General features: G+C 40.1%; 1 protein-coding gene across 1 annotated transcript in view; it reads right to left on the bottom strand.

The window, feature by feature from the left end:
- The window catches only part of LOC126191082 (putative phosphoenolpyruvate synthase), a 358,083-nt gene that overhangs the window by 142,264 nt on the left and 189,489 nt on the right, over positions 1 to 26,330 (bottom strand). The window contains exons 14-17 of the mRNA XM_049931802.1: positions 25,338 to 25,455; positions 24,916 to 25,073; positions 19,801 to 19,928; positions 15,341 to 15,485 (exon numbers count right to left, since the gene is read on the bottom strand). Coding sequence (XP_049787759.1) covers positions 15,341 to 15,485; positions 19,801 to 19,928; positions 24,916 to 25,073; positions 25,338 to 25,455 — 549 coding nt within the window. The remainder of the gene's footprint in view (positions 1 to 15,340; positions 15,486 to 19,800; positions 19,929 to 24,915; positions 25,074 to 25,337; positions 25,456 to 26,330) is intronic.

Here is a 26,330-nt window from a genome sequence, read left to right as displayed (position 1 = left end):
AACTTACTCTGTGACTTATATGTGTTGTGTCATTCTGAAATATATGTGTTAAACTTGATGTCATAACAATTGGTGACGAGGTAGTGGATTTTTCCTTTTCACCGTTGACCCACAGGGTTCCATGGCTACTGTCGAGCAACTATTGCAAAATCTCCTTGAACATCAAATGCTTCTAACAGTGGTGATTCGCGATTTCGTCGCGGCATCAAATGCGGGGCGTTTCTCGTCATTGGCTATACCTCCTTTTCCTCCTTACGATGAGATGGCGGAAGACTGGTCTGATTATGAAAAACGTCTTCGACAGCACTTATGGCATTTCATGTCATGGACAAACAACCATGTAAGTCTCTGTTCCTTTCCTGTATTTCACCTCAAATGTATCAGTTGTTGTCACAATTGGCTCCTTTGAAGGATCCTGCATCTTTGTCCTTTGCTGAAATTGGCTCACTTCTGTCTGTCTATTTTCAAAAGCAAATGCATGTGGTAGCCTCTCGTGTTGCCTTTTATCGTTGTCAAAAACAGCCACATCGATCCTATCGCACTTGGGCTGCTGAACTTCATGGCCTCAGTCGAAAGTGTCAATTTGTTACTGACATTCACAAAGAATCCTATGCCAATTCCATGGTACGGGATGCTATTACCCGGTCGGCGCCTGACAAAGGAGTTCGGCAACGTGCCCTTCAGTTGGTGAATCCGACTCTAGATGAAGTTCTCTCCATTGCGCAGTCTTTTGAAATTTCTCGCGCTGCTGGGGCGCAAATAGAGGCATGGGGTGATGTCGGGGAAATACAACCTCTGTGTGCTGTTGACGTAGCGTGCGGTGCGTCCCCGCCGGCCGACGTGGCTGCAGTGCGCTCCCACGCGCAGCCTCGGCCTAGCCGTAAACAACCCGCTAAGAAACTGCAGCAAAACCCCCGAGAACTTCCTTCATGTCCGCGGTGTTTTACGAAACATTCACGCGAGGATTGTCCCCAACGTTGGGCTGTGTGTCACAATTGCACAAAGAAAGGTCGTGTGTTTTCCATTTGCAAATCCGACTGCATACATGATGTTCATGAATATGACGCTGATTCTGATTCTGTGTTGTCTGTCAATTGCATTTCTTCCCTTTCAGGGAAGTTATTCCTCACTGTCCAAATCCTTGGTCGAGATGTTCGCATGCAAGTGGGTACCGGTTCTGCTACCACTATAATTAATTCTCAGATGTATCTTCAGTTGGGTTCTCCACTCCTGTCACCTGTCACATGGCAATTATGGACGTACAATAAACAGAAGATTTCTCTCTTGGGACAGTTCAATGCTGAGGTATCTTACAAATCCGACATTCGCACTGTTGCCATATTTGTGGTCGACCAGAGCAACGCAGAAAATCTTTTTGGTTTCGATGCCTTTCGCATTTTTGGGTTCTCCATAGATGACTCTGTCAATGCTGTCTCTGATGCTATTCGTTATGCTCAACTGGATTCCTTGTCGATGACATTTTCGTCCCTTTTTTCTCCTGGGTTAGGCCGTGCAAATGACTTTGAAGCTCATATCACGCTCAAACCCACTGCTCGGCCTAAGTTTTTAGGGCTTGGCCCATTCCTGTGGCCCTTCATGGTCGGGTAAAATGGGAGTTGGATTGTCTCACTACTTCAGGAGTCTTGCTTCCTGTCACTTCCAGTGAGTGGTCCTCTCCTGTCATTGTCATTGCTAAGCCAAATGGTGATATTCGTCTCTGTGGCGATTTCAAAGCCACTGTAAATGCTCAATGCCTCATCAACACTTACCCTATGCCCCGACCTGAAGAACTGTTCACTAAACTTGCTGGAGGCCAGTATTTTTCTAAAATTGACCTGTCAGGAGCTTATCATCAACTTCCTCTCGATGCTGCTTCCCGGCAGTTTCTGGTCCTTAACACACATTTCGGCCTCTATCAATACCAACGCTTGCCATTCGGGGTTGCTAGCGCCCCTGCTCTCTTTCAGCGATTTTTGGAACAATTATTGCTCTCTGTCCCTGGGTGTATCAATTACATGGACGACATTGTTGTCACTGGCTCCACCACTGAAGAACATCTTCAAAATCTCCGCACACTTTTTCATGTCTTACAGACTGCCGGTCTTAAGTGTGATCTTCAGAAACCACAATTTTTTCAGGCATCTATCACGTACTTGGGGTTTCAACTCTCTCGGGATGGTATTCGTCCGCTTCAGCAAACTGTCGCTGCGATCGATGCCCTTCCTCGCTCTACATCTGTTAAGAAACTGCAGGCCTTCTTGGGGAAAATAGCATACTATCACAAGGTTTGGTGTTTTTCTCTATGGCTCAAAATTTCATCTTGTTACAGATCACTAACCACTTGTTTCCTTGTTTTATCCATCAACGTCACTTCCCTACAAGGCTGCACACCGCCTCCAGCGTTGGGCTCTTTACTTGTCTCGTTTCAATTATGAGATTCATTTCCGGCCAACGGCTCAACATGCAAATGCTGATGCTCTGTCTCGCCTTCCCATGGGTCCTGATCAGGCATTCGATAGGGACGAACTTTTGTGTTTCCGCCTGGATGTTGCCGAGCAGCGGGTTGTGGATGGGTTCCCCATCACTGGGGGCAGGCTGGCAGCTGCTACGGGTTCTGACCCTACCCTCTCCCAGGTTTTACGCTGTATTCAGAAGAGTTGGCCAGATCGCCCATCCGCTAAGACTTCTGATCCATCGCGGAACTACTACGCTTTGCGCTACCGCCTCACGGCTAGGGATGGTGTTATCCCCCTCTCCACTGACAATGCTTTGCCGCGTGTTGTGGTACCTGCATCTTTGCGTGCTTCGGTCTTGCACCTCCTTCACCAAGGGCACTGGGGTGTGTCTCGCACAAAATCTCTGGCGCGCCGTCATGTGTACTGGCCTGGCATCGACTCTGAAATAGCACACATGGTCGCTGCCTGCGGCCCTTGTGCGTCACAGGCCGCTGCCCCGAAGTCATCTTTGTCACCGTGGCCTTCGCCTGAGAAGCCCTGGGAGCGCATTCATGCTGACTTTTCGGGACCCTTTTTAGGTACTTATTGGCTCCTCGTAATTGACGCCTACTCTAACTTTCCTTTCATTGTCCGTTGCACGTCGCCTACCACCGCGGCAACCACCAGTGCTCTCGCCCGCATTTTTTCTTTGGAAGGCCTCCCCTCTACTCTTGTTACTGATAATGGTCCGCAATTTGCCTCTTCCGAATTTGCGGATTTTTGTGCTTGTCATGGCATTATGCATGTCACGACCCCGCCGTTCCATCCACAATCCAACGGTGAGGCTGAATGACTGGTCCGCACATTTAAGGCTCAGATGCGGAAACTTCTGACTTCTTCTACTGCTGATGATGCAATTCTCCAGTTTCTGGCATCTTACCGTTTCACCCCCATGAGCGACCACAACCTGGCTGAGCTCTTACATGGCCGACAGCCCCGCATGCTACTTCATCTTCTGCGGCCTTCCACCTCACGGCCGCGGGTGCCTTCACTTGGCCGGTTCACCGCCGACGACCTCGTCTGGGTACGGGGATATGGCAGGCGGCCAAAATGGAGCCTGAGCCGCATCTTAAGACACCGTGGCAGACGCCTGTATGAAATCCAGATGGACACGGGTGTTGCAGTGCGTCATTCGGACCAGCTTCGGCCTCGTGTGCCGGCAACGCCTGTTCCGAATGCCGCTCCACCACCTTTGGCTCTACCTGACGCTCGGGATCTTGGCATCTCTCAATACTCACAACACAGCCCTCTCACCATCATCGCGATGCCAGCACCAGAACAGACGCCACCAGGAGACGTGCCCATGCAGGAAGCGGATGACCATCCTCTGTCAGAGCAAATCTACTCGCCTCTTCCTCCAACGGATGCCAACACATCGCCCATGTCTCCTGTCATATCAACAGGACTTGCCGCAATGGGCAGATTGGTACATGGGGCCCCAGCAGATTCGACCCCTACATCTCCTGTCATCTTGACCCGTTATCTTCGGGGACACTTCTGTCCGTACGGGAAGCCTCCTCCTCGAGACTTCACGGCGAGTCAAACAACACCTATGGACATTAGCCATCTCCAGGACACCTCCATCAAGACCAGTGCAACAATTTCAAAGGGGGGAAAAGTGTTGTGACTCGCTAATCATTCAAAGCGCCGCCACGCAATTACGCGCGTCCTCTACGTGCGGCGCTGTCTGCCTATCATGCAGCAGCTGTGCCACCTAAGCGGCCAGCCAAGCAGCGGCCACTAGACTGGGACTCAGTGCTCATTTGAACGCTAACGTGTACACATGTCTTGCTTGTCAACTTACTCTGTGACTTATATGTGTTGTGTTGTTCTGAAATATATGTGTTAAACTTGACGTTATAACATCTGTGCTAGGACAAAAACAAGTAGCTTTTTTGGAATATTTGGTAATAGTATCAGTAATTTCTCCATTATTAGAAAAGGTACAGGTTACACAGCAAGTGCAACTTCCTACTTCCTTTTTACTGTCAACAGCTAGCAGAGAAAGCCCTCACAGCAGCACTTGCAGACACCAATACCAAATGTAAGTCCAGCATCATTTGGTCATCTAAAATGCAACAGGTATTTAACACAGTGAAAGAAAGTGCAGTCAGTGTGACACTTTTACCACAGCCTCTTCCTTTGGCACCATTGGCTGTTGTGGTAGATGCCAGTCAAATAGTAATACATGCAGTTTTGCAGCAATACGTTAACTGTGCTTGGCAGCCCCTTCCATACTTCTTTTCAGGAGAATGAATGGACTGCCAAAAATGGATTGCATATGACAGAAAATTGCTGGTGCTTTTTGAAGCTATCAGGCACTTCTGGGCAGCGTTGGAAGCTAAGGATCTCACTACATTCACCGACCATTAAGCCCTAGCATTTTTTTCAAGCAGTATAGCAAATGTAATTCTTCAAGACAAAAGAGGCAAATAGAATTTATAACACAAGGCATGGCTGACAAACAGCACATATCAGGGACAGAGAACTTTGTGCAAATTACCCTTCATGTACAAACAGTGTACCATAAAGCATTAATTTTAACAAGTTAGTGACTTGACAGGCAATGACCAACAGTTGCAAGATTTTTTGGCCTCTGTGTTATAATAAAAATAAGAAAAATTATTAAATACATATGCATATGAAAAACATTTAAAAGAGGATAATACATTTGTGTTGTTAGAAATGTTCTGTGGTTGTATGAATTTTTAGGCTATTGGACGTCTCCTCTTACATTTCAATTGTAGATGCAGGCGGTGGACTCCAAGTACACCAGTGCATGTCATAAATAAGTAGATCCTCCTTACTTGGTGTCACTTCACTTGAATAAAAAATACACAATACTTGTATCAAAGCTTTTCTTATTTTGAAACATGTGTGATACAAAACACTCACAGCCCATCTTATTCTGAACAGCGCTTCTTAACAGACCTTCTATATACAAGAGAGTGAGAAACAAAATCATGTAGAAAAAATGAATTTTTTTTTTCATTTGTATGCACCTTACTGGGCATCCATAATTAATGTCTTTGCCAATGCTTATGGTGGATCGGTGTTTCATTTTTTGGTTTTAATAAATTTTAACTTTTCAATTAGCTGGGGGTCTTTCAACATGTACCTACACACCTCTTGCACAAGCGTGGTTGACTAAATTTAAGTCTGAAAATTGGTGCAATGTGTCTACACAAAGACAGCATCCTTTTGCATTGGTGACCTACCGCAGGAAAACATTTCTTAGTGTTCATGACATGACATATCCAGGTATAAAAACATGCCACAACTGCTGGCAGAGTGCTTTGTGCAGCCCTGTATAAACAGGGACTGTAAAAGGTGGGAACTGGAATGTTTTGTCTCTGAAAGTGGTGAAGTAGGATGTTACACTGTCACAATCAGCCCCCCTCCCCAACCCCTTTGGGGACAATGCAGTCCCTGACAGTTCTGAAAGATTTGTGCATATACGTATCAACTTTGGGGGGAGGGGGGGGGGGGTAGTACTCCAATCAGAGGGATTCCACTAACTACACTTATCAATTGGCTTACACAGTTGACAGAGGCTGTTCCTGCCACTGACATTTCAGCTGAGAAAATGGCAAAGGCCTTTTTGAACACATGAATAGCATGTTTTGGTTGACCAACATATTTAACGACTGATAGAGGTAGACAATCTGTATCATTTCTACTCCAAAACCTAACAAACTGTGTGGGATGAACCACCATAAAACTATCAGGTACAGTATTGCTCACAAAAAATGGGATGGCACAAGACCTTTAAGGCAGCTATAATGTGTAATACAGACTGTTATTGGCATTTATGCTGTGGAAATAGTATTCAGCAAGAATATCTGCATCTCAGCCAATTTCATTGAATTCATGACTTCTATGACAATATGGACTGGCACATTGCTAATATTTATTGATCTGTTACAACAACAGCCCTCTCGAATGGACACAAATCCATGAACCAGACATGGAACTCAACAAACTTTTGCCCTGAAAGATATACAACAGTGTACCCGTATTATACTCCAAATGGATGTTATCAAGCCACTGTTGCAGTGTTGCAGCCTTTTGGACCTTACAATATATTATGCTGAGACAAACATACAGTGGAGATATGCTATAATGGAACACTCACAATAGTTTCAATACAGAGAGTGAAGTTGTCTGACAATTTCCAGGCCCCCAATCAAGTGATAACAAAGGCACCAATTACTGAGGTAGGACCAATGCCAAGCTTTTTTCCACTGATATCTCAACAAACAACTTCACTAGAGCAAACATCACAAAGGCAGACTCGAACAGCTTGTGCTTTAAATATCCATACACGCCGGGCACTCTGCACGTTTGGTGGAGCAGTTGCTTTGCAGTTGACAGTAAATCCTTGTGGCAGCACCAAAAGTGGAGGCATGGTAAAATACAATTGTGTTTCAGACATTTCTGTCTGTTTGTTTTGTTTTAATTTTTATTGGAATGTCATTTTCTTTGATTTTATATTGTTCTTATCTCTGCAGCATTATGAACACTAATAATTAATAAAGCAATTTAGTACCCTGCAAGGGGTATTTAACAACAAGGCTATTTAACAGTATAAAAAAGGAAGTACTGCACATGTATCTCAGATAGCCTACATTTGTAATTGCACTATTTTATCTACAATGTGGCCAGAATGTAGGGATATAAGTGTGACAATCTCAAAATGATTCTATGTGGGACCAGGGCCCTTCAGAGATCTAGGGATGTTATCTTTAATCACTAAAATGAGTGAATCCCTTGAGGGGAAGATCAAATCATTCTCCAAAGTCTTTGCATCCTTTAAGTGAGAGAACTCAGTGCCTACTCCTATCCCAAACATTAAATTTAGCAAGCATTAAATTCATCAAGCTCTTTATTGATATTTGGCTGATATTGTGTTACTGTAGCAAGACTTGCTCTGCATTCCACTGATAATGAGAAAGAAGCTAATATTAAAACATTGCAGTATCATCAGGAGGTATTGTATAACTATACAATTTATTAAACACATAATATAATAGTTCATTACACTGCATGGTTGTAAACTACAAAGAACACCTATAATTTACTTATTTGTTTAAAGTTCAGAGACAACATGAATAATCAAAAGGTATATACTGCACATAAAATGTAACTGGTGATTTACCATCCACATCACTTCCATTCAAGTATCATTGATGTTTGGTGTTGAAGCATATGTGATGCCCAAAATGAATTGTGACTGAAGGTTTACTTGGAGGCACAGGTTGTGGTGACGGAAGACAAGGTTATTCTGATGTCTTAGTAGAATCAAATGTAGGTAGCGTTTCATTGTTAGTTGTTGTCCCTGAACCATTGTGTCTTGCCTGGAGTAGAGATTGGCTTAAATCTGTCACTGGATGTCATGTGTCATTGACGTCAACATTGAAGGTGCTGTTGTGGTGTGTCTGTACCATGTATGGGCCATACTATGTTTTTTGGAGAGGTTATCGAACGGCATCATGTTAGACAAAAATCTGCTTACAGGACTGTGAATCATAGAAAATGAATGGTTACTGGATAGTATGTTCTTCTGAAACATCCAGATGGAGCCAGCAAATCTGTGAGCATACATTTTGTATTAACTCTGGAGCTTTACTTCCTGATGTATCAGTGAAGAATTTGCCAGGCACTCAAGGTTCTGTCCATACATTAATCCAGCCACTGTCACATTGGGATCTTCATTGAAAGCCACTCAGGGGCCTAATATGACAATAGGGAAGCTGTCAGTCCAATGCTCTATGGCATGGCAACTAAGTGAGGCCTTTAAATGTTGGTGGAGCTGTTCCACAAGATCATTAGCAATATGATGGCAGGTACAGCTTTGAATTCAGTTCATTCCAAGCAATGGTGAAAATACTTTAAAGAGATATGACTCACAATGTTTGCCCTGGCTGGTAGTGATGTTGAGGAGAAAGCAGAAGTGGGCAATAGGTTGTGGTTACAGCTGCTGCTGATGCACCTTACACTCGATAGGCCTCAGGCCTCAGGCCAATGAGATAAATGGTCAATCACTGTGAGGCAGTATTTAATTCTTCTCATGGTGGTAAAGGTCCAATGATGTTGATGTGAACATGCTCAAATCATTGTTTCAGTGGGGTGAAAGAACCAAGTGTAGCTGTAACATGCTGAGTTATATCGTTGGGCTGACAAGTGATTCGCTGGTGGACAAATGTCTAGTAATTTATTTGGGCTAACAAATGCCTTTTTCACTAGTTTTTTCACTAGTTGTGTAGTAACCTTTACTCCTGGATGAGATTGCCTGTGGAGAAAAGAAACTCCCTACTTGCAGAAATCTGCTCTAACAATTGGTCATGCTTGTGACACTAATGCAACATAGCATAGAGCTATGTTTGCTTGTGCTACCTGAGTGTATCAGAGCTGCAAGCCTGATGACATTTCGAAGAATATCTGCAGTTTGTTACCTCCTTCCTGGGCATTGGCAAGTGCTATGAAGTCAAGTCCCTCTTAATTGGTGTCAATGTGAGATAGGACACATGCTAGTCCATTCTGCTCACCATCAACATGTTATATATATGCAGTAAATTATACAATGAAGTTCAAATGTCACAACTGGAATGATGATGTTTTATCTGGTGTCTGATGGAAGACAAACACAAGTGTCTTATGGTCTATGATACAACTGAAATGTTGACCTTGAAGCATGTGGCAAAACTTTTTGATCGAAGAATATGTTGGATAGAGCTTGTGGTCATACACTGACAAATTTGCTTGTGTTAGTGACAATTTGTTATTGAAGAGATATAAATATTGTCAATCATGTTTGTACACATTGTTGTAAAAGATGTCCAGAGGCACCTGATGATGCATGCACCATAACTGCGAGAGGTGTGTTGCAAAGAGGATGAGATAATAATGCTGCCTCTGGAATATCAGCTTTTGCTCTGGTGAATGATGACTTCTTTCCATCAATACACTGTAGTGTATCCCCAATGCAACTCTTTAAGGAATTTTTGAGAGGCACTGCCAACAATTCATAATTGTGCATAAAATGTTGATAAAAATTTGTCAAGACCAAAAAAATACCTAATTCACATATTTGTAGTGGGTTGTGTAGGGCTACTTGTGTATTGATAAGGTACATAAAAATTTTACTTCCATCACTCCAAAATCATATTTTAATAAGGTAATAGGTAAGCTCCCATTCTTGTAGTCTTGTGAACAACTGCTGTAAGTGCTAGATGCAATGCCTCACCGAATGACTTTACAAACAAGCTATCGATATAGAGATAAAAGAACTCTTAGGTGTCTATTTATATCATCCATGAAGTGGTGGAAAGTCTGGGTGGCACTGTACAGTCCAAATCACATTTTCAGATATTTGTAGAGTCCAAATGGAGTGCAAACAGTTGTTTTGGGTAAATATTTTCTGATGAAATATATATATAAGAAAAAGCATGATCGAGGTAGATCACAGGAAAACTGTCTCACCATAAATGCGCATAGAAAACTCTTCGATATGTGACATAGGGTAGGAACATGGTATCATTCTGGCATTAAGCTGATGATAGTCACCACAAGGTGTGGTGAGCTCAAGAATTATGTGAAAGATGGCAGATTTCTTGTGCTAACATGAAAACGAACTGTTGCTTTGTGATCTTGATTTTGTCTGGAGACGTACAACAAGATCTTGAATGAACTGTCCTGGCACGGTGACAATGTGATGTACCACTGAGTGTTTTGCCTGTGCAGGAATAGGCAATAGCTGGGTGATTTCAGGGAACTGTCAGTTTGATGCCATTGTGTATGACATGGCACTGAAGTCACCTGCATTGTAGAGTCATGCGGGAGTCAATGACAAAGATTTGGGAGGAGCCCTAAAAATGATAAGCATGTCAGTGACAATGAATCTCTGAATGAATTCATGTCAAAGATTGAAGTTTGGAAGTGAGGTGATGTGTTCATAGGTCTTGATGGAAGACCCATTTCCAGAAAACAGCTGACTCATTTTGCTGTAGATTATGTGAAGAAGGGTAAAACAAGATGTCAGCACCTGTATCAATGAGGGATTGAAGTGTGGTAGAGTACTCTTTTGTGAACAGTAAATGATTTCTTTGGTTTGAAATTAGCTACCACTGCTGCTGATTTCTGACAGCATTTTTCTTGTCACAGTTTAGTTGACACAGTTCCAAATTTTCTGTGATACCAGCAGATATTTTCCTTGGAGGATGAATGCTAGTTTCTGTTGGAAGATCACTGCTATTGAAATGCAAGTGAAGAGTGCCATATTTTTAGGGCCACAACTTGCTTAGGTAATTTGGTTACTTGTCCTTGCAGTGCCTGCAAAGCACTCTTTATCCTGGTGGAGATGGTTGTGATGCTTGTGGATGGATACATCATGACAACACAGAATGAATGTTCTTCATGGTAGGTGCAAATTATGCACTGCATTTATTCACAAATAGATCTGTGTGGTGCTGTTGATGCAAAAACAAACGTAAGATATGTTTTATCTTTCTGCACATGCAATACTGGTGCATGACTGGGAAACCCACAGTCACCAAATGTGTGAAAATACAGTTTACTTTACACAAAAAATAACAGTAAGTTCTACCACATTAATCATAAATCACAAAGAACACCTATTGCTTGAAGTTAAGAAACCATATTACTAACCAAAGAGTCTACACATTTCAATTTTTATTTCCCCATTTTTTTTTTTTTTTTTTTTTTTTTTTTTTTTTTTTTTTTTCTGAACACAACAGAGGTTAGCTGTAAGAAAATTGTGCATAAGATTCTATGCCTATAAAATGCTATGGTTATATATGGCCACAATACAGGGTGGTCCATTGATTGTAACTGGGCCAAATGTCTCATGAAATAAGCATCAAACGAAAAAACTACAAAGAACGAAACTTGTCTAGCTTGAAGGGGGAATCCAGATGGCGCTATGGTTGGCCCTCTAGATTGCGCTGCCATAGGTCAAACGGATATCAACTGCATTTTTTAAAATAGAAACCCCCATTTTTTATTACATATTCGTGTAGTACTTACAGAAAAATGAATGCTTTAGTTGGACCACTTTTTTCACTTTGTGATAGATGATGCTGTAATAGTCACAAACATATGGCTCACAATTTTAGATGAACAGTTGGTAACAGGTAGGTTTTTTAAATTACAATACAGAACGTAGGTATGTTTGAACATTTTATTTCAGTTGTTCCAATGTGATACATGTAGCTTTGTGAACTTATCATTTCTGAGAACCCATGCTGTTACAGCGTGATTACCTATAAATACCACATTAATGTAATAAATGCTCAAAATGATGTCCATCAACCTTAATGCATTTGGCAATACATGTAACAACATTTCTTTCAACAGTGAGTAGTTCGCGTTCCATAATGTTTGCACATGCATTGACAATGTGCTGACACATGTTGTCAGACGTTGTTGGTGGATCACAATAGCAAATATCCTTCAACTTTCCCCACAGAAAGAAATCGGGGGATGTCGGATCTGGTGAACATGTGGGCCATGGTATGGTGCTTCAACGACCAATCCACCTGTCATGAAATATGCCATTCAATACCGCTTCAACAGCACGTGAGCTATGTGCTGGACATCCATCATGTTGGAAGTACATCGCCATTCTGTCATGCAGTGAAACATCTTGTAGTAACATCAGCAGAACATTACATAGGAAATAAGCATACACTGCACCATTTTGACTGCCATCAATAAAATGGGGGCCAATTATCCTTCCTCCCATAATGCCGCACCATACATTAACCCACCAAGGTTGCTGATGTTGCACTTGTCGCAGCCATCATGGATTTTCTGTTGCTCAATAGTGCATATTATGCTGGTTTACATTCCTGCTGTTGGTGAATGATGCTTCGTCACTAAATAGAACGTGTGCAAAAAATCTGTCATCGTCCCGTAATTTCTCTTGTGCTCAGTGGCAGAACTGTACACTACATTCAAAGTCATCGCCATGCAATTCCTGGTGCATAGAAATATGATATGTGTGCAATCGATGTTGATGTAGCATTCTCACCACCGACGTTTTTGAGATTCCTGATTCTCACGCAATTTGTCTGCTACTGATGTGCAGATTAGCTGCGACAGCAGCTAAAACACCTACTTGGGCATCATCATTTGTTGCAGGTCGTGGTTGATGTTTCACATGTGGCTGAACACTTCCTGTTTCCTTAAATTACGTAACTATCCAGCAAACGGTCCAGACACTTGGATGATGTCATCCAGGATACCGAGCAGCATACATAGCACACACCCGTTGGGCATTTTGATCACAATAGCCATACATCAATATGATATCGATCTTTTCCACAATTGGTAAACAGTCCATTTTAACACAGGTAATGTATCACAAAGCAAATACTGTCCGCACTGGCGTGATACTACATACTTATACGTTTGTGACTATTACAGCACCATCTGTCACAAAGTGAAATAAGTGGTCCAACTAAAACATTCATATTTCTTTACATACTACATGAATATGTAATAAAAAATGGGGGTTCCTATTTTTAAAAAAATGCAGTTGATATCCGTTTGACCTATGGCAGTGCCATCTAGCGGGCCAATCATAGCGCCATCTGGTTTCCCCCTTCAAGCTAGAAGAGTTTCGTTTCTTGTAGTTTTTTCGTTTGATGCTTATTTCATGTGATATTTGGCCTGGTCACTATCAATGGACCACCCTGTATTCATACAACAAAAAAGTTTTGCATCACTTTGGTTCTGAGAGTTCCAGAACCTGTACCAAAAATTGGAACAGACATCAACATAAATATCATTTCTGCCCTTTTAATTGCTCATGAAAAGAACACCTTGCATGTTTTACCATCCTACAGCAATACCTTCAGAGGTAGTGGTCCAGATTGCTGTACACACCGGTACCTCTAATATCCAGTAGCACAACCTGTTGCATTGATGCATGCCTGTATTAGTCATGGCATACTATCCACAAGTTCATCAAGGCACTGTTGGTCCAGATTGTCCCACTCCTCAAAGGCAATTCAGCGTAGATCCCTCAAGAGTTGTTGGTGGGTCCCGTAATCCATAAACAGCCCTTTTCAATCTATCCCAGGCATGTTTGATAACATTCATGTCTAGAGAACAAGCTGGCCACTCTAGTACAGCAATGTCATTATCCTGAAGGAAGTCATTCACAAGATGTGCACAAAGGGAGCATGAACTGTTGTTCACGAAGATAAATGCCTCATCAATATGCTACCGATATGGTTGCACTATTGGTTGGAGGATGGCATTCACATGTCGTACAGCTGTTATGGTGCCTTCCATCTCCACCAGCAGCGTACGTTGGCCCCCCCATAACGCCACCCCAAAACATAAGGGAACCTCCAACTTGCTGCACTCACTGGACAGTGTGTCTAACGCGTTCAGCCTGACTGGGTTGCCCCCAAACATGTCTCTGATAATTGCTGGGTCAAAGGCATATGTTACAATCATCAGTGAAGAGAATATGATGCCAGTCCTCCATTTGGCATGTTGCTGGGCCCATCTGTACTGTGCTGCATCGTGTCGTGGTTGCAAAGACAGATCTCACCATGGGTGTCAGGATCGAAGTTATGGATCATGCAACCCATTGCGCACAGTTTGAGTTATAACACGACGTCCTGTGGCTGCACAAAAAGCATTATTCAACATGGTGGCATTGCTGTCAGGGTTCTTCCCAGTCATAATCTATAGCTAGTGGTCATCCACTGCAATAGTAACTCTTGGGCGGCCTGAGCGAGGCAAGTCATAGACAGTTCCTGTCTCTCTGTATCTCCTAACAACATCATTTTGGTTCACTCCAAGACTCCTGGACACTTCCCTTGTTGAGAGCTCTTCCTGGCACAAAGTAACAATGCGGACGTGATCGAACTGTGGTACTGACTGTCTAGGCATGGTTAGCCTACAGACAACATGAGCTGTGTAACTCCTTCCTGGTGGAATGACTGGAACTGATTGTCTGTCGGATCCCTCCACCTTATAGGCACTGCTCATGCATGGTTGTTTACATCTTTGGACGGTTTTAGTGACATCTCTAAACAGTCGAAGAGACTGTGTCTGTGATACAATATCCACAGTCAACGTCTATCTTCAGGAGTTCTGGGAACCGGGGTGATGCAAAACTTTTTTTGATGTGTGTATACGAGGTAGAATGGACTCCTCAAATTAGTTCTGTTTCTAAATTTGACAGTTAAATTAATATCCGTCACCTGACAATTCCATTTCTGCATTTAAAAAATTGTTATTATCACTTGACTGCACTGCGAGTAAAAGATTTCCAAACAAAATATGGAGAATGAAATATGACAGTTTCACAAAATAATAAATGAATTTTTTAATAACTTCTAATGATAATGCAATATAATTACTGACTATGAAAACTAGCACAATGAATGTAACTTTGTAAAATAGTGACGTGCAGAGAAAATAAACAATCACAGCTGTCTTTTAAGATTTTGATGGGCTTTTTCTACTTATTTCATTGTTGTCAACAGAATCATTAATTGCCTACCATCTGTAGTTAACTACAAAAACATGCCACAAAATCTGAGTCATAATTTGTAGGTGTTAAATTACACACTATATTTGCTTTAGTTTTTTTTAGATCAATTAACTCAACCTGCTTAAATAATGTTAGATTTTCAAGTGTTTTCTTATAGTCAGGAAAAAACTCCTGCATTTAACAGCAATGCTACTGAACAATTTTGATGAGGCCACAGCAATAGTCTAAAGATCCAGTAAACTAAACATTCACTAACTACTGAACATGAGAGAACATTAGAGAAGTGAAAATATTTTTGCTTTGTACTTACATTTAAAACATTCATGAATGCATGATGATGAGACAGATGTAACTGATCAAGATAGTAAGACCGCATGACCTTCTTCATACCATTATTGAGCAATGGTATCACAAATGACTGACTCAGTGGTGAAGTACCCTCCGGAAATACTTCTCTGCAAGGTAAAAATGGCTGATAACAATATTACTGAAGTTGAATAATATGGACCTATCTTACAATACACTCCAACCTGATAAATATCATTGATGTTAAATAGCAGTAAAATTCATGCTAGTGAGGAGCCATATTAATTTTTACTTCATATCCAATCAGAGTTGGTCTTATGTTTATGATAATTTACTTAGAATTTGATAGTAAGAGAGAGTATTGTAGCTTGGAACACTTTTCAGACATTTGCCTCCAACCAGCCATGTAACTGAAGTATAATATCTTTTTTTATTCTATTTTGAAACGATAGCAGTCACTTTATGTGTGCTGCAGCTGTTTTCTCAAATTAGATAAATTACTCTGGGAAAACAGGAGTTTTCCAAATGTCAAACACTGTTCCAAGGTACAGCTTGCTCGTGTACCTGGTAACACATACTCTATTCAGATTGAAGAGTGGTGCAGTTGGTATAATCTTGTTAGTACCACATTTAACAGTCTATGTGTTATGTTAGTACTCTACCCCATACCAATATTGAGCAAGTGTGATGAAATTAAGGAGAAATAGATTAAAAAAAGCAGCTCCAGGTTAAAAACATTATGAAACAGAAGCTATTGGTAACCAACACAATGTTCCATTTCTGAGATAGTTCCATGGTAAAGAAACCATTCTGTTTGTGCATGACCGATGAAGTATGGCTCAGCTGTCAACATGTTATGTAACCTATTGCAATAAAACTCTGTAACTTAAGAATTAACACTAACCTTAAAAAAGTTTAAAAATCTTATATGGCACTTACGTACACAGGACTTGTAATATCTATGAATACTGCACAAAACACAGCCTCATGTCTCTCTCTCTCTCTCTCTCTCTCTCTCTCTCACTCACTCACTCACACACACACACACACACACACACACACACACAAATGCTGGCAACTCCTTAGGGCGGTCTTTAGTGTGTGTTCCTTCATATGATTCTAAAATCAAACACTAGATTGAAACACTGCCAGAAAACATTGTGTGTTCCTAGGCACACTATCCTCCAGATACATCAGTCTCTCCTGCTGTTTTCACTAGTTACTGTAAATCACCTAACCTGTTGCCCTAGTGATAAAACATATGTCTGGGAACTGAAACGTCTCTGGATTGAATCCTGGTCAGGCCACAGATTATTTCAGAATGCCTTTAACATAGCTTTCATCTCTCAATGATGCAAAGATTCACCAGGAATGAGTCTTGGTGCAGGTTCCATATTAAACTGTTTATCCCTTTTCCACAGTACGATTACTGGGGTAAGATAGGGACACACATGTCGCTAAAATGTCATCCATTTGAAAGACTTGCATCTTTGTAGATGTTGAAACACATGGAATTATTAGACTATAAATCAATATTTAATAACTATAATAGTAATGTCTTCCTATAATTTTAAGAACAAATCTCTCTTTCACAGTATTTGTCTGTAATATGATTGATTTACTTGAATCTTGTACTTCAGGAAGAATACACTAATTACACTAGGTCCCTGATCGAATCCACCCAGCAGATGTGTTGATGGCCTTTCATCTTGATGGGGCCTCTTCAGGAATTTGAGGATTCTTGCAATATCATGACAATGTATTTGCTACCTATTTGTGATTAGTAGCAGGAATTAATTTGGAATGAACTGTAAAATTCACCCACACAACTCTGCAGGCAACAATAGTATCCCAGTGTATTGTACATACCATCTGGGGTTCATGCTGGAGTGTCCTATTCTGGTGCAAGGGTTTATAACATTTGTTGGTGAACATTGAGTAGAATACTGGAGGGCCCCAGATGACTTCACAAGCAGAATCTAAGATTCACTTGTAGGTCACTGTTTCAGCAATTTATCAAAATAACTGGACTGTGAGATCTACATTAGTTTTGCCTTTGATGTTCATACTGAACAGATTTTTAAATTCTCCAGTAGAAAGACAGCTGACAGTTTTTTGAGCAAAGTTACATAAATTCTTATATGAAGTAGTAGATAAAAATACAGCTGGGTAGAGTTGCAGGACAAGCAATGGCTCTTTTGAAGCAGCTGTTTTTGTCCTAATACACATTGCATACTTTATTTTATCCATGATAATGGTGACTGAGCTCCATTATTGTAGATTAAGTTGTTTGACAAAATACAGAAATCAGCCAGATAGCAGATACACAGATATTTATTGCTACTCATGTGAAGCTGTGATGGGTCACTAGTATTACATAAACAGAAATTATTCTTTAGAATATAAGTATAACAGTAATAAATTACATAGACAAATCTTCCTCATGAAGCAGTCTGTGAAAACCATGTCAAAATCCTTTCAGAGATTAGTATTCACATACAGAGAGAAAATCATGCTGGGGATATGTATAGAAGAAGGAGCTGTATAGAGTCTGTCTATAACAATTTCGTGTGGCTCAAAGCCCTGGTGCTAATTTTTCAATTGAATGTCACTTTGGCAACTTGTATGTAACTAAACAAAACCTGTCATCCAACTGGGGAAAGGAAACCTACAGTTTAACATGGAATACAAACCACAGGTCATTTTTAATGAATCACCACATCAAGGAGAGATTGTTACTAGGTTAAAAGACAGACTGAAAACTCTGTGGTTCAACTATTGCTCTCTGAAATAGTAATGGCTGTTACTTTACTACTTTTTGAACCAGATATGGCCCACTCTCTAACTGATTAGCTCTGATAAGCAATATTCAAGTACTGGTTGAATGAATGTTTTGTTTCCTACTGTCATTGCTGATTATTTCCTGAGGGTTCTTCCAATGGATTTCAGTCTAGCATCTGCCTTACTCACAATTAATTTTATGTGCTTGTTCCACTTCAAATCATACCATACACATTCTCCTAGATATGTTGTGAAAATCAACTACTTCCAGTGATTATTCTACAATTATGTAATCATACAATATAAGGTCTTTTTGTCTATTTATTTGTAACATGTTACATTTGTTTATGTTGGGGGTCAATGGCCAATCCTTGCACCAAGTGTCAATCCTCTGCAGATCTTCCTGAATTTTGCTACAATTTTCTAGCATCATGACTTCTCTGTACACAACAGCATCATCCATGATAAGCCTCATGGAACTTCCAACATTATGTGTGAGTTCATTTATTTATGGTATGAGTAGTAATGGTCCTACAACATTCTCCTAAGGCACACCAAAGACTTTTTTCTGTTCAGAATGACATACTGTGTTCTGTTTGATAAAAACTCTTCAGTCCAATCAGACAGTATGTCTGATATTCCATGTGCTCATATTTTGTTCATTAGGAGACAGTGTAGAAGTGTATCAAATACCTACTGAATGTCAAGGAACATGGTGTCTATCTGGGTGCCTGTATTTACTGCTTTCTGTCTTGTGAATGAACAGAGCAAGCTGGGTTTCACAAGATAGTTGATTTTGGAGCCCATGTTGGTTCCTACAGAGGAACATAAAACTAACTAATTTAAGTGATGCCATTTAAATATTCTATATAGGCTGTGCATTCAAATTACAAGAAGTTGACTACCTACTGTGTCTCAGTTTTGTTTGTTTTGGGAATAAGGTCAATCTACTGTACTTTAGCTACAGTAATCAGTTTTCACATCACAAAATACAGTCTATTATATTATTATTTCTTGTGTTGCTACAAGTTTCTGGCCATTGTTCCACACTATATGGAGAATACAAGAAAATTGTGTGCATATGAATAATTTCACTGCTGTGGCCAGTAGTGTAATAAATATGAGCAAGGATACAATGATTTGGTGTGTACACATGTGGCTGCCACTGTGAAGTGAGAATGATTAACTATTTGAAGAGAGATTAGGACACTGTCTGGCCATATGTTCCAACAATCCTTTGTAGCTCTACAAAATCTGGCATTGGCATGAACAACGTTATGCTAGGGGTCTCACCCTTGCTATACCTTTTAAAAATAAATTCTGAGTTCATGATATATTCTGTCTCTATTCAATATCCTTGCTATCTGTAACTTCATTTCCAAAGCAGTTCACAAAATTGTATTTACTGAGACCTATATTTAGGCAACATATTTAAAGCCACCCCCTCTCACAACTGCAAACACACAAAAACAATGAACTATCACAGGACCAATGACCTCAGCAGTTTGGTCCTGTAGGAACTTACCACTACAACAATCACACATTATATTATGTAAGACTGCACTAAATAAAAGTGCAGTTTATTTTGTACCAATATGAATCCAACTTACTGCATCTAGAAGGACATTGTCAGTATAACTATTTAGAGAATCATCTGAGATAACTGCACATGAAATTAATTACCCCAAATTTGCTGTAGTAAAAAATTCCTCTTCAGATGCCACTGGGCTATCCAATTCATGAAGCAACTCAAAATCACTCCAAGAGTGCAGCGCAGTTACTGGTCGAGCTTGGAGAATATAAATAATTCCCTGTAAGGAAGAATTCTCATTTAATATGCAATATAGATCAATTACTTTAATATTTTAATCCACAGAAAAGAAATTCATATTACCAATAATTCTTGTGAAAGACACTGCATGACAAAAAAAGTGAAGCAAGCATAAGCAAAGAGGAAATGAAATGAAACTTTACGGACTGAGAGATTATAAGATGTTATTTCATTCTTTACAAAATCAAGTCTAATTTATAAAGGACTTGGTAGTACAAAACCCACTTATCAGTACGACCTTGCACTCCTTCTGGCCTGGATGCATGATCTGATTCGGTTGGAAAGGGTGTCATAAAGCTGTTGTGTCCTCTCCTGACGCAAGCTGGCTCACAACTGTTGCAGATGGTTCTTTGCATCCCATGTACTGGCACTGAGACAGAGTTGACATTTATGCTGACTCCACACATGTTCTGTCAGAGAAAGATCTGGGGATCTTGCTGTCCATAGGAGAACTTCAACCTCATGCAGGAAGTTCATAGATACACTTTTCACGTGTAGATGAGCATTATGCTGTTCACAAAGTTTGAGAGGTAATACTTGGGGACAAAAGGTATTTGCGATGTATCACTATGCCATCCAAGTTTTTTCAGTTACTACTAGACATGGCCTGAAATGATACCAGATGGCTCTCCCCATCATGACACCAGGAGTTAATACCACTGTGCCTCCCTAAGACATCAATAGAATGCAACCTCTCATTGATGATGGTGATCCAGGATAGTCTAGAACTGTGGTTCATTGCTGAACACAATGTGACACCATTCATCAACAGTTCATGCTTCCTGGTCATGTCACCGCTCAAGACTCAGCCATCTGTGCTGTGGTGTTAACAGCACCCAATGTGTGGGAAGATAATTTCTCAGTCCAGCTGCTGCTAGTGTTTGACCAATGGTGTGGGTTGACGCTGAATGTTGCAGGAAGTCCATTACTTGTTCTCAAATGGGAGGTGCAGATGTGAATAGGTTAGACTGTACTGGTGCACAATACAGTGACCCTCCCATATTGTTGTGAGACATGGTTGACCAGAACCTTGACGATGAGTACGCCTGCTTGCATGACCTCAAACAGTTCAACCTTGAGCCACCATCCCATACTTCCCACAAATGTGGATATTGCATGATTCAACCATGAGGCAAAATGGAGACCAACGATGAGGCCTCTTTCAAATTATGTCATGTGCTGATAATGCTGTCTCATACAAATACACACCATGTCTGTGTCTTTTCCAGTCACCACTCAACATCTGACACTGTTCACAACACTCTTATATCCTATCAGACCAGGTAACAACACTAAACACAAATAACATTAATGCACACTGGAGACAATTCTACCGGTCACAGAGAATTGCAACTCAATTCATTAACATATCTGCTGAAGGTGTGTGCGCTGACTTCTGACCGTGACTTCTACGTGCTTAACTTTTTTTTGTCAGGCAGTGTATGAAGAATTCACTGATTTTGTATAGTAATGTCTGTCTTGATTGTCGCTCTAGATGTCAATGACATCGCCATGTTATTTTCATTATCAACTGTCACCCAAATGAACACAGTGTCATTGAGTTACAAGTGAATTTCTTACCACAGAAATATTAAGACCTGAGCCACGAAGATTTTCAGTGCTCAAAACTCTTTAACATTGTCACTAAGATATACTTATATTCCTCCACAATGCTATGAATGCTAAGATTGCTGCTTAAGTGTCATGCTTCATTTCAACCTACTATGGGTAACATAATGAAAAATCAATTTATATACCATGTCAGTCATATCTCCTTCAGAAAGAAGTGGTGTGTATAAATTTCAGTGCACATATGACTAATCTAATCTTTGAATTTAACTTATACTTCATAGTACACATTTACAAAAATTGTCATTTTTCAAAATTATCTTGCATTTTAACATGTCTTCTCAACTATTACGCATTTAATTACTTTACAGGAAATGTAACAGGCTGTGTTAATATTGGTGCCCAATCAACTAATCAGCTCTGTATTCTTCATATCACCTTTACACTCCGCATTGGTACATGTCATGAATATATGAACATATCATGTTGCTTTGCATCATTTATACCAACTGTATACAACGTGAAAAGAATAGAAAACAAGTGAGACAGTGAGGTTGGTCTGTATATGTGCAGATGGATATGTGTGTGTGTGTGTGCGAGTGTATACCTGTCCTCTTTTCCCCCTAAGGTAAGTCTTTCCGCTCCCAGGATTGGAATGACTCCTTACCCTCTCCCTTAAAACCCACATCCTTTCATGTTTCCCTCTCCTTCCCTCTTTCCTGATGAAGCAACCTGGGGTTGCAAAAGCTTAAAATTTGTGTGTGTGTTAGTCATGACCATGGTGCCTGTTTCACTGTGCATGCCATCTGGATTCACAGTAACTACTCCGTTCTTCACTCCACTTCAGCTTTCTACATCTTTCATTATCTGGCCTGTCTATTATTTGCTGTACCCCTCCCACCACTGTTACATACAATGCACTTAACTTTTTACTCTCATGAACTCGTGCATAATGTTTTAGAAGCGATCTTTGTCTTGCTTATTATCCTGTATTCCACCTTTAAGCTCTCAGGTTTTGAAATCTCATCTTGTGTAGTCCCCAACAGTCAGTCTTTCCTTCACATTCCTTCTGGTAAGTCATCTCAGACCTGCAATTCTGGATGACCTTTCCAAAATCTATGCCTTTCTCTAAACATCTCCAGTCCATTTCCTTCACCCCTCTTCCTTCCCCGTCAACCCTTCCGTCGGAAGAAGAAGCCATTGACTCTGAAAGCTTGCACAAATATAACCTCCTTTTGTGTGCGTGTTCTGCCACTGCTTGGTGAGTATATCTTTTATCTATCCAATTACATTATATTTTATAGGGAATTTTGGTATTTTTATTGTCATTTAGCCTACATATGTGACCAATGTGTCTTCTATGTCTTCTTACCAAAAAGACAAACAAAATGACTCAGGAGGATGGGGCCATTGCTGGGTTGTTTGCCTGTATGTTATTATTTGTTTCTCTGGTGATAGTGTTGTTGGATCAAATCTTTTAGGATTCTCAGTTTATTTTCAGGTTTCCAAAAAACATTTTGGTGATTTTTGAAAAAAACAATTCTACTGGTGGAGGGGGGGGGGGGGGGGGGGGGGGGAATGTACGGAGTACTACTATACTATAATTGGTATTATGACAGTAAACTGTGCTCCTTACCAATCACTGATTTCTGGAACTTTCGAAGCTGAGTGAGACTTTTTTTCTGGTGTAGGCATTGTCTTGCTATTAATGCCAGCAATGCCCAAGTGCTACTGGTCAATGCATGCATGTGGGCAAGAGAGTCACTGTTAGGGTTTTGTAAGAAGTGGTTGTGTACAGTGGCATTGAGCATAAATAGTCTGAAGAGTTTGTTAAAGCAATAAATTATGAGTCTGAGAGTATCGTACTGGTTGGTAGGGTAAAACTGATTCAATTTATTTGTGAAAGACATAATTATTTATGTAATCTTTGGATGAAATAGTATCATCATAGTTGCTCAGTAGTTTTATTTGTATGATGTAATATGTTATGGAAAGCAGTATAGTAATAACTTACATAATCAATGGGAATCTTGAGGCACAGAGAAAGATTAAAAAAACTGTAATGCTGATAAAACAAAGAAACAGGAATTATGATGAAAGGGTGAGCAGCCATAATTAATTTAAAATCATTTAGTTTAAAGCTCATTATCCTTTTCCAGACCTTGGAGGAGCACAGTAGCTAAGTCTGCATTAAATATCTTAGCTGAAGCCTACAACAGCAGACTTATATACAGGAAGAAAAAAATAAATAAATGTTGGAGACAAATGCGTGTGGAATAGAAATTTTTACTGTACACAAAAGTACTATTATTACTTACTGCAAATACTGAATAATTGTAAAGGAAGGAGATAATGCACTAATAAAAGCTGACAGCTTTGCCAAAATAGATAAAATCTAAAGAGATGATCAGAAATAGAGCAATAAATGACAGAATAGCTACCTGCATACAGGAAGCCATCGGGATTCACAAGATCAATTTTTTCACCAAAAAAGAATAATTTTGTGATTCAGTCAGTCACTCATTTGTTCATACATGTGCCACAGATACCTCCTTAAAATTGATGTGTAAAAAATTCAAGATACACATTAACAAAGAGAAGGAGCTATCAGAAACTACTCCTGTTGGCTTTTTCTGATGACTTGCTTTACTCCCCTTGTATTTAAATAAGTAATATTAGCTACCCCAAGCAGAAGCAATGCTTTGTTAACACTCCAAGATTTTCACTATTTTGAGTGGGATAAATGAATGCTACAGTGTTCATCTTTTCATGTTTATTTATAAGTTTTTACAAATTCACTAATAAAAAAATTGTGCACATTAATTTATATATGTAAGATGACCTCTGGATTTTCCTTTGTGTGAGACTGTATGCACCCAATAGGTTCAGCTTGAAAGTCTAGATTTACTGCTCATGTTGTTTTCCTGTACTCTCAATCATTGTGCTAAAGCTTGTGTGTGTCATGAAAAGTGAAGGTCCCAGATTCGAATCCCAGTCTGTCACACAGTTTTAATCAACCAGAAAGTTTTATATCAGCACATAGTTTGGTGCAGAACGAAAATTCATTCTGGGAAGAATCCCCCCAGGCTACAGCTAAGCCATGTTTCCACAATATCCATTCTTCCAGAAGTGCAAGTCTCACAGGGTATGCAGGAGAACTTCTGTGAAGTTTTGAAGGTAAGAGATAAGGTACTGGTAAAAGTAGAGCAGTGAGGATGGATCATGAGTCATGCCTGGATAGCTAATTTGGTAGAACACTTTCCCATGAAAGGCAAAGGACCGCAAGTGCAACCGGACATGTTTTCTAACATATCAATCCAATATTTAAAAAATTAATTATGATGACATCAACTGCTTGAATACTTAAAGATGGATGAATGATTAAATAAATGAATAACCTTGTAAATGGCCCACTCAATATCTCTGGCACTACCAAACATTGATTCCAGCTGAATTCCAATCTTTCCTAAGGAAATTGCTTCATCTGGTGAGAGGCAAAGTTCATTAACTAAGGTCTCAACAGCAATTTCTGTTGTAACAGTCCCACCTGTAGAATCTGTGAAGGAGAAAAAAGGGTGATTTTTACGTAATGCTATATATCAATATTCATTTCACAGATGTTGTTACTAATAGGATCCAGCTATGAATTCATCAAATTAAAAGTTGATGAGATTTATTACAACGTTCTCTGGCTTCTAGCAAATGTTGATAAAAATAAATAAGAATCTGTGCTCCCCATGAAGAAATAGCTGGTCTCCCATAATCTTTATTTGTGAATGACAAACAAAATAAAAGATGAAAGCATTTTTGACAAGTTTACCATTCATATCAATGCGATGTTTTTTCTTTCCAGGTACTGAACTCTTCAAAGAAAGCTTGTCTGTACCATTTCTAGTAAGGATAATTGTATCAGGGTCCGCTGATGCAGACACTACGCTCTGAAAATACAGAACATAGCAATGAAAATCACAAAGATATATTTATGGTGTATTGTACAGCTATAGATTCAGCTTATCCATAGAATACAAACAGTGCAATTGATATTCAACAATCAAGAAAATACAATCCAACTGAAATAACACATGATGCAGACAGATGGGCTATATAAACTCCATCCCAAGGAGGATAGCAGACAGGTGGAGGGAAAGGGGGAGGGAGTGTAAGATAGGGTATCTTGATACCCTCTACCACTAAAATTGGCAAATCCTGATTAAAGTGCAGTCCGCTGAAGAAGTGGATGGGGCCAAGAAAAAAAGAAGATGAAGAAGAAAACATAGTGTAACAAACAATACCAGCAAAATATAAAATACGTACACATTTTTACTACCTACAATTTATCATAAAACATTTGAAGAACGACAATTGTTATTGTATAGAGATCCACAGAAGAGAGCTCCATTATTTTTGTTTAGTTTGGTCTTAAACAGTAGCCCTGGAGCAATTTTTATTTTGTCTTATATGTTATTGTATAATAATATATCTAAAAAGAAAGATGATGAGACTTACCAAACAAAAGCACTGGCAGGTCGATAGACACACAAACAAACACAAACAAACACACAAAATTCTAGCTTTCGCAACCAACGGTTGCCTCGTCAGGAAAGAGGGAAGGAGAGGGAAAGACGAAAGGATTTGGGTTTTAAGGGAGAGGGTAAGGAGTCATTCCAATCCTGGGAGCGGAAAGACTTACCTTAGGGGGAAAAAAGGACAGGTATACACTCGCACACACACACATATCCATCTGCATATACACAGACAGACACAAGCAGACATTTGTAAAGGCAAAGAGTTTGGGCAGAGATGTCAGTCGGGG

The sequence above is a fragment of the Schistocerca cancellata genome, chromosome 6 (genome assembly GCF_023864275.1).
Source record: "Schistocerca cancellata isolate TAMUIC-IGC-003103 chromosome 6, iqSchCanc2.1, whole genome shotgun sequence".
Classification (NCBI taxonomy): Eukaryota; Metazoa; Arthropoda; class Insecta; order Orthoptera; family Acrididae; genus Schistocerca; species Schistocerca cancellata.
This window is presented reverse-complemented; position numbering and strand designations above follow the sequence as displayed.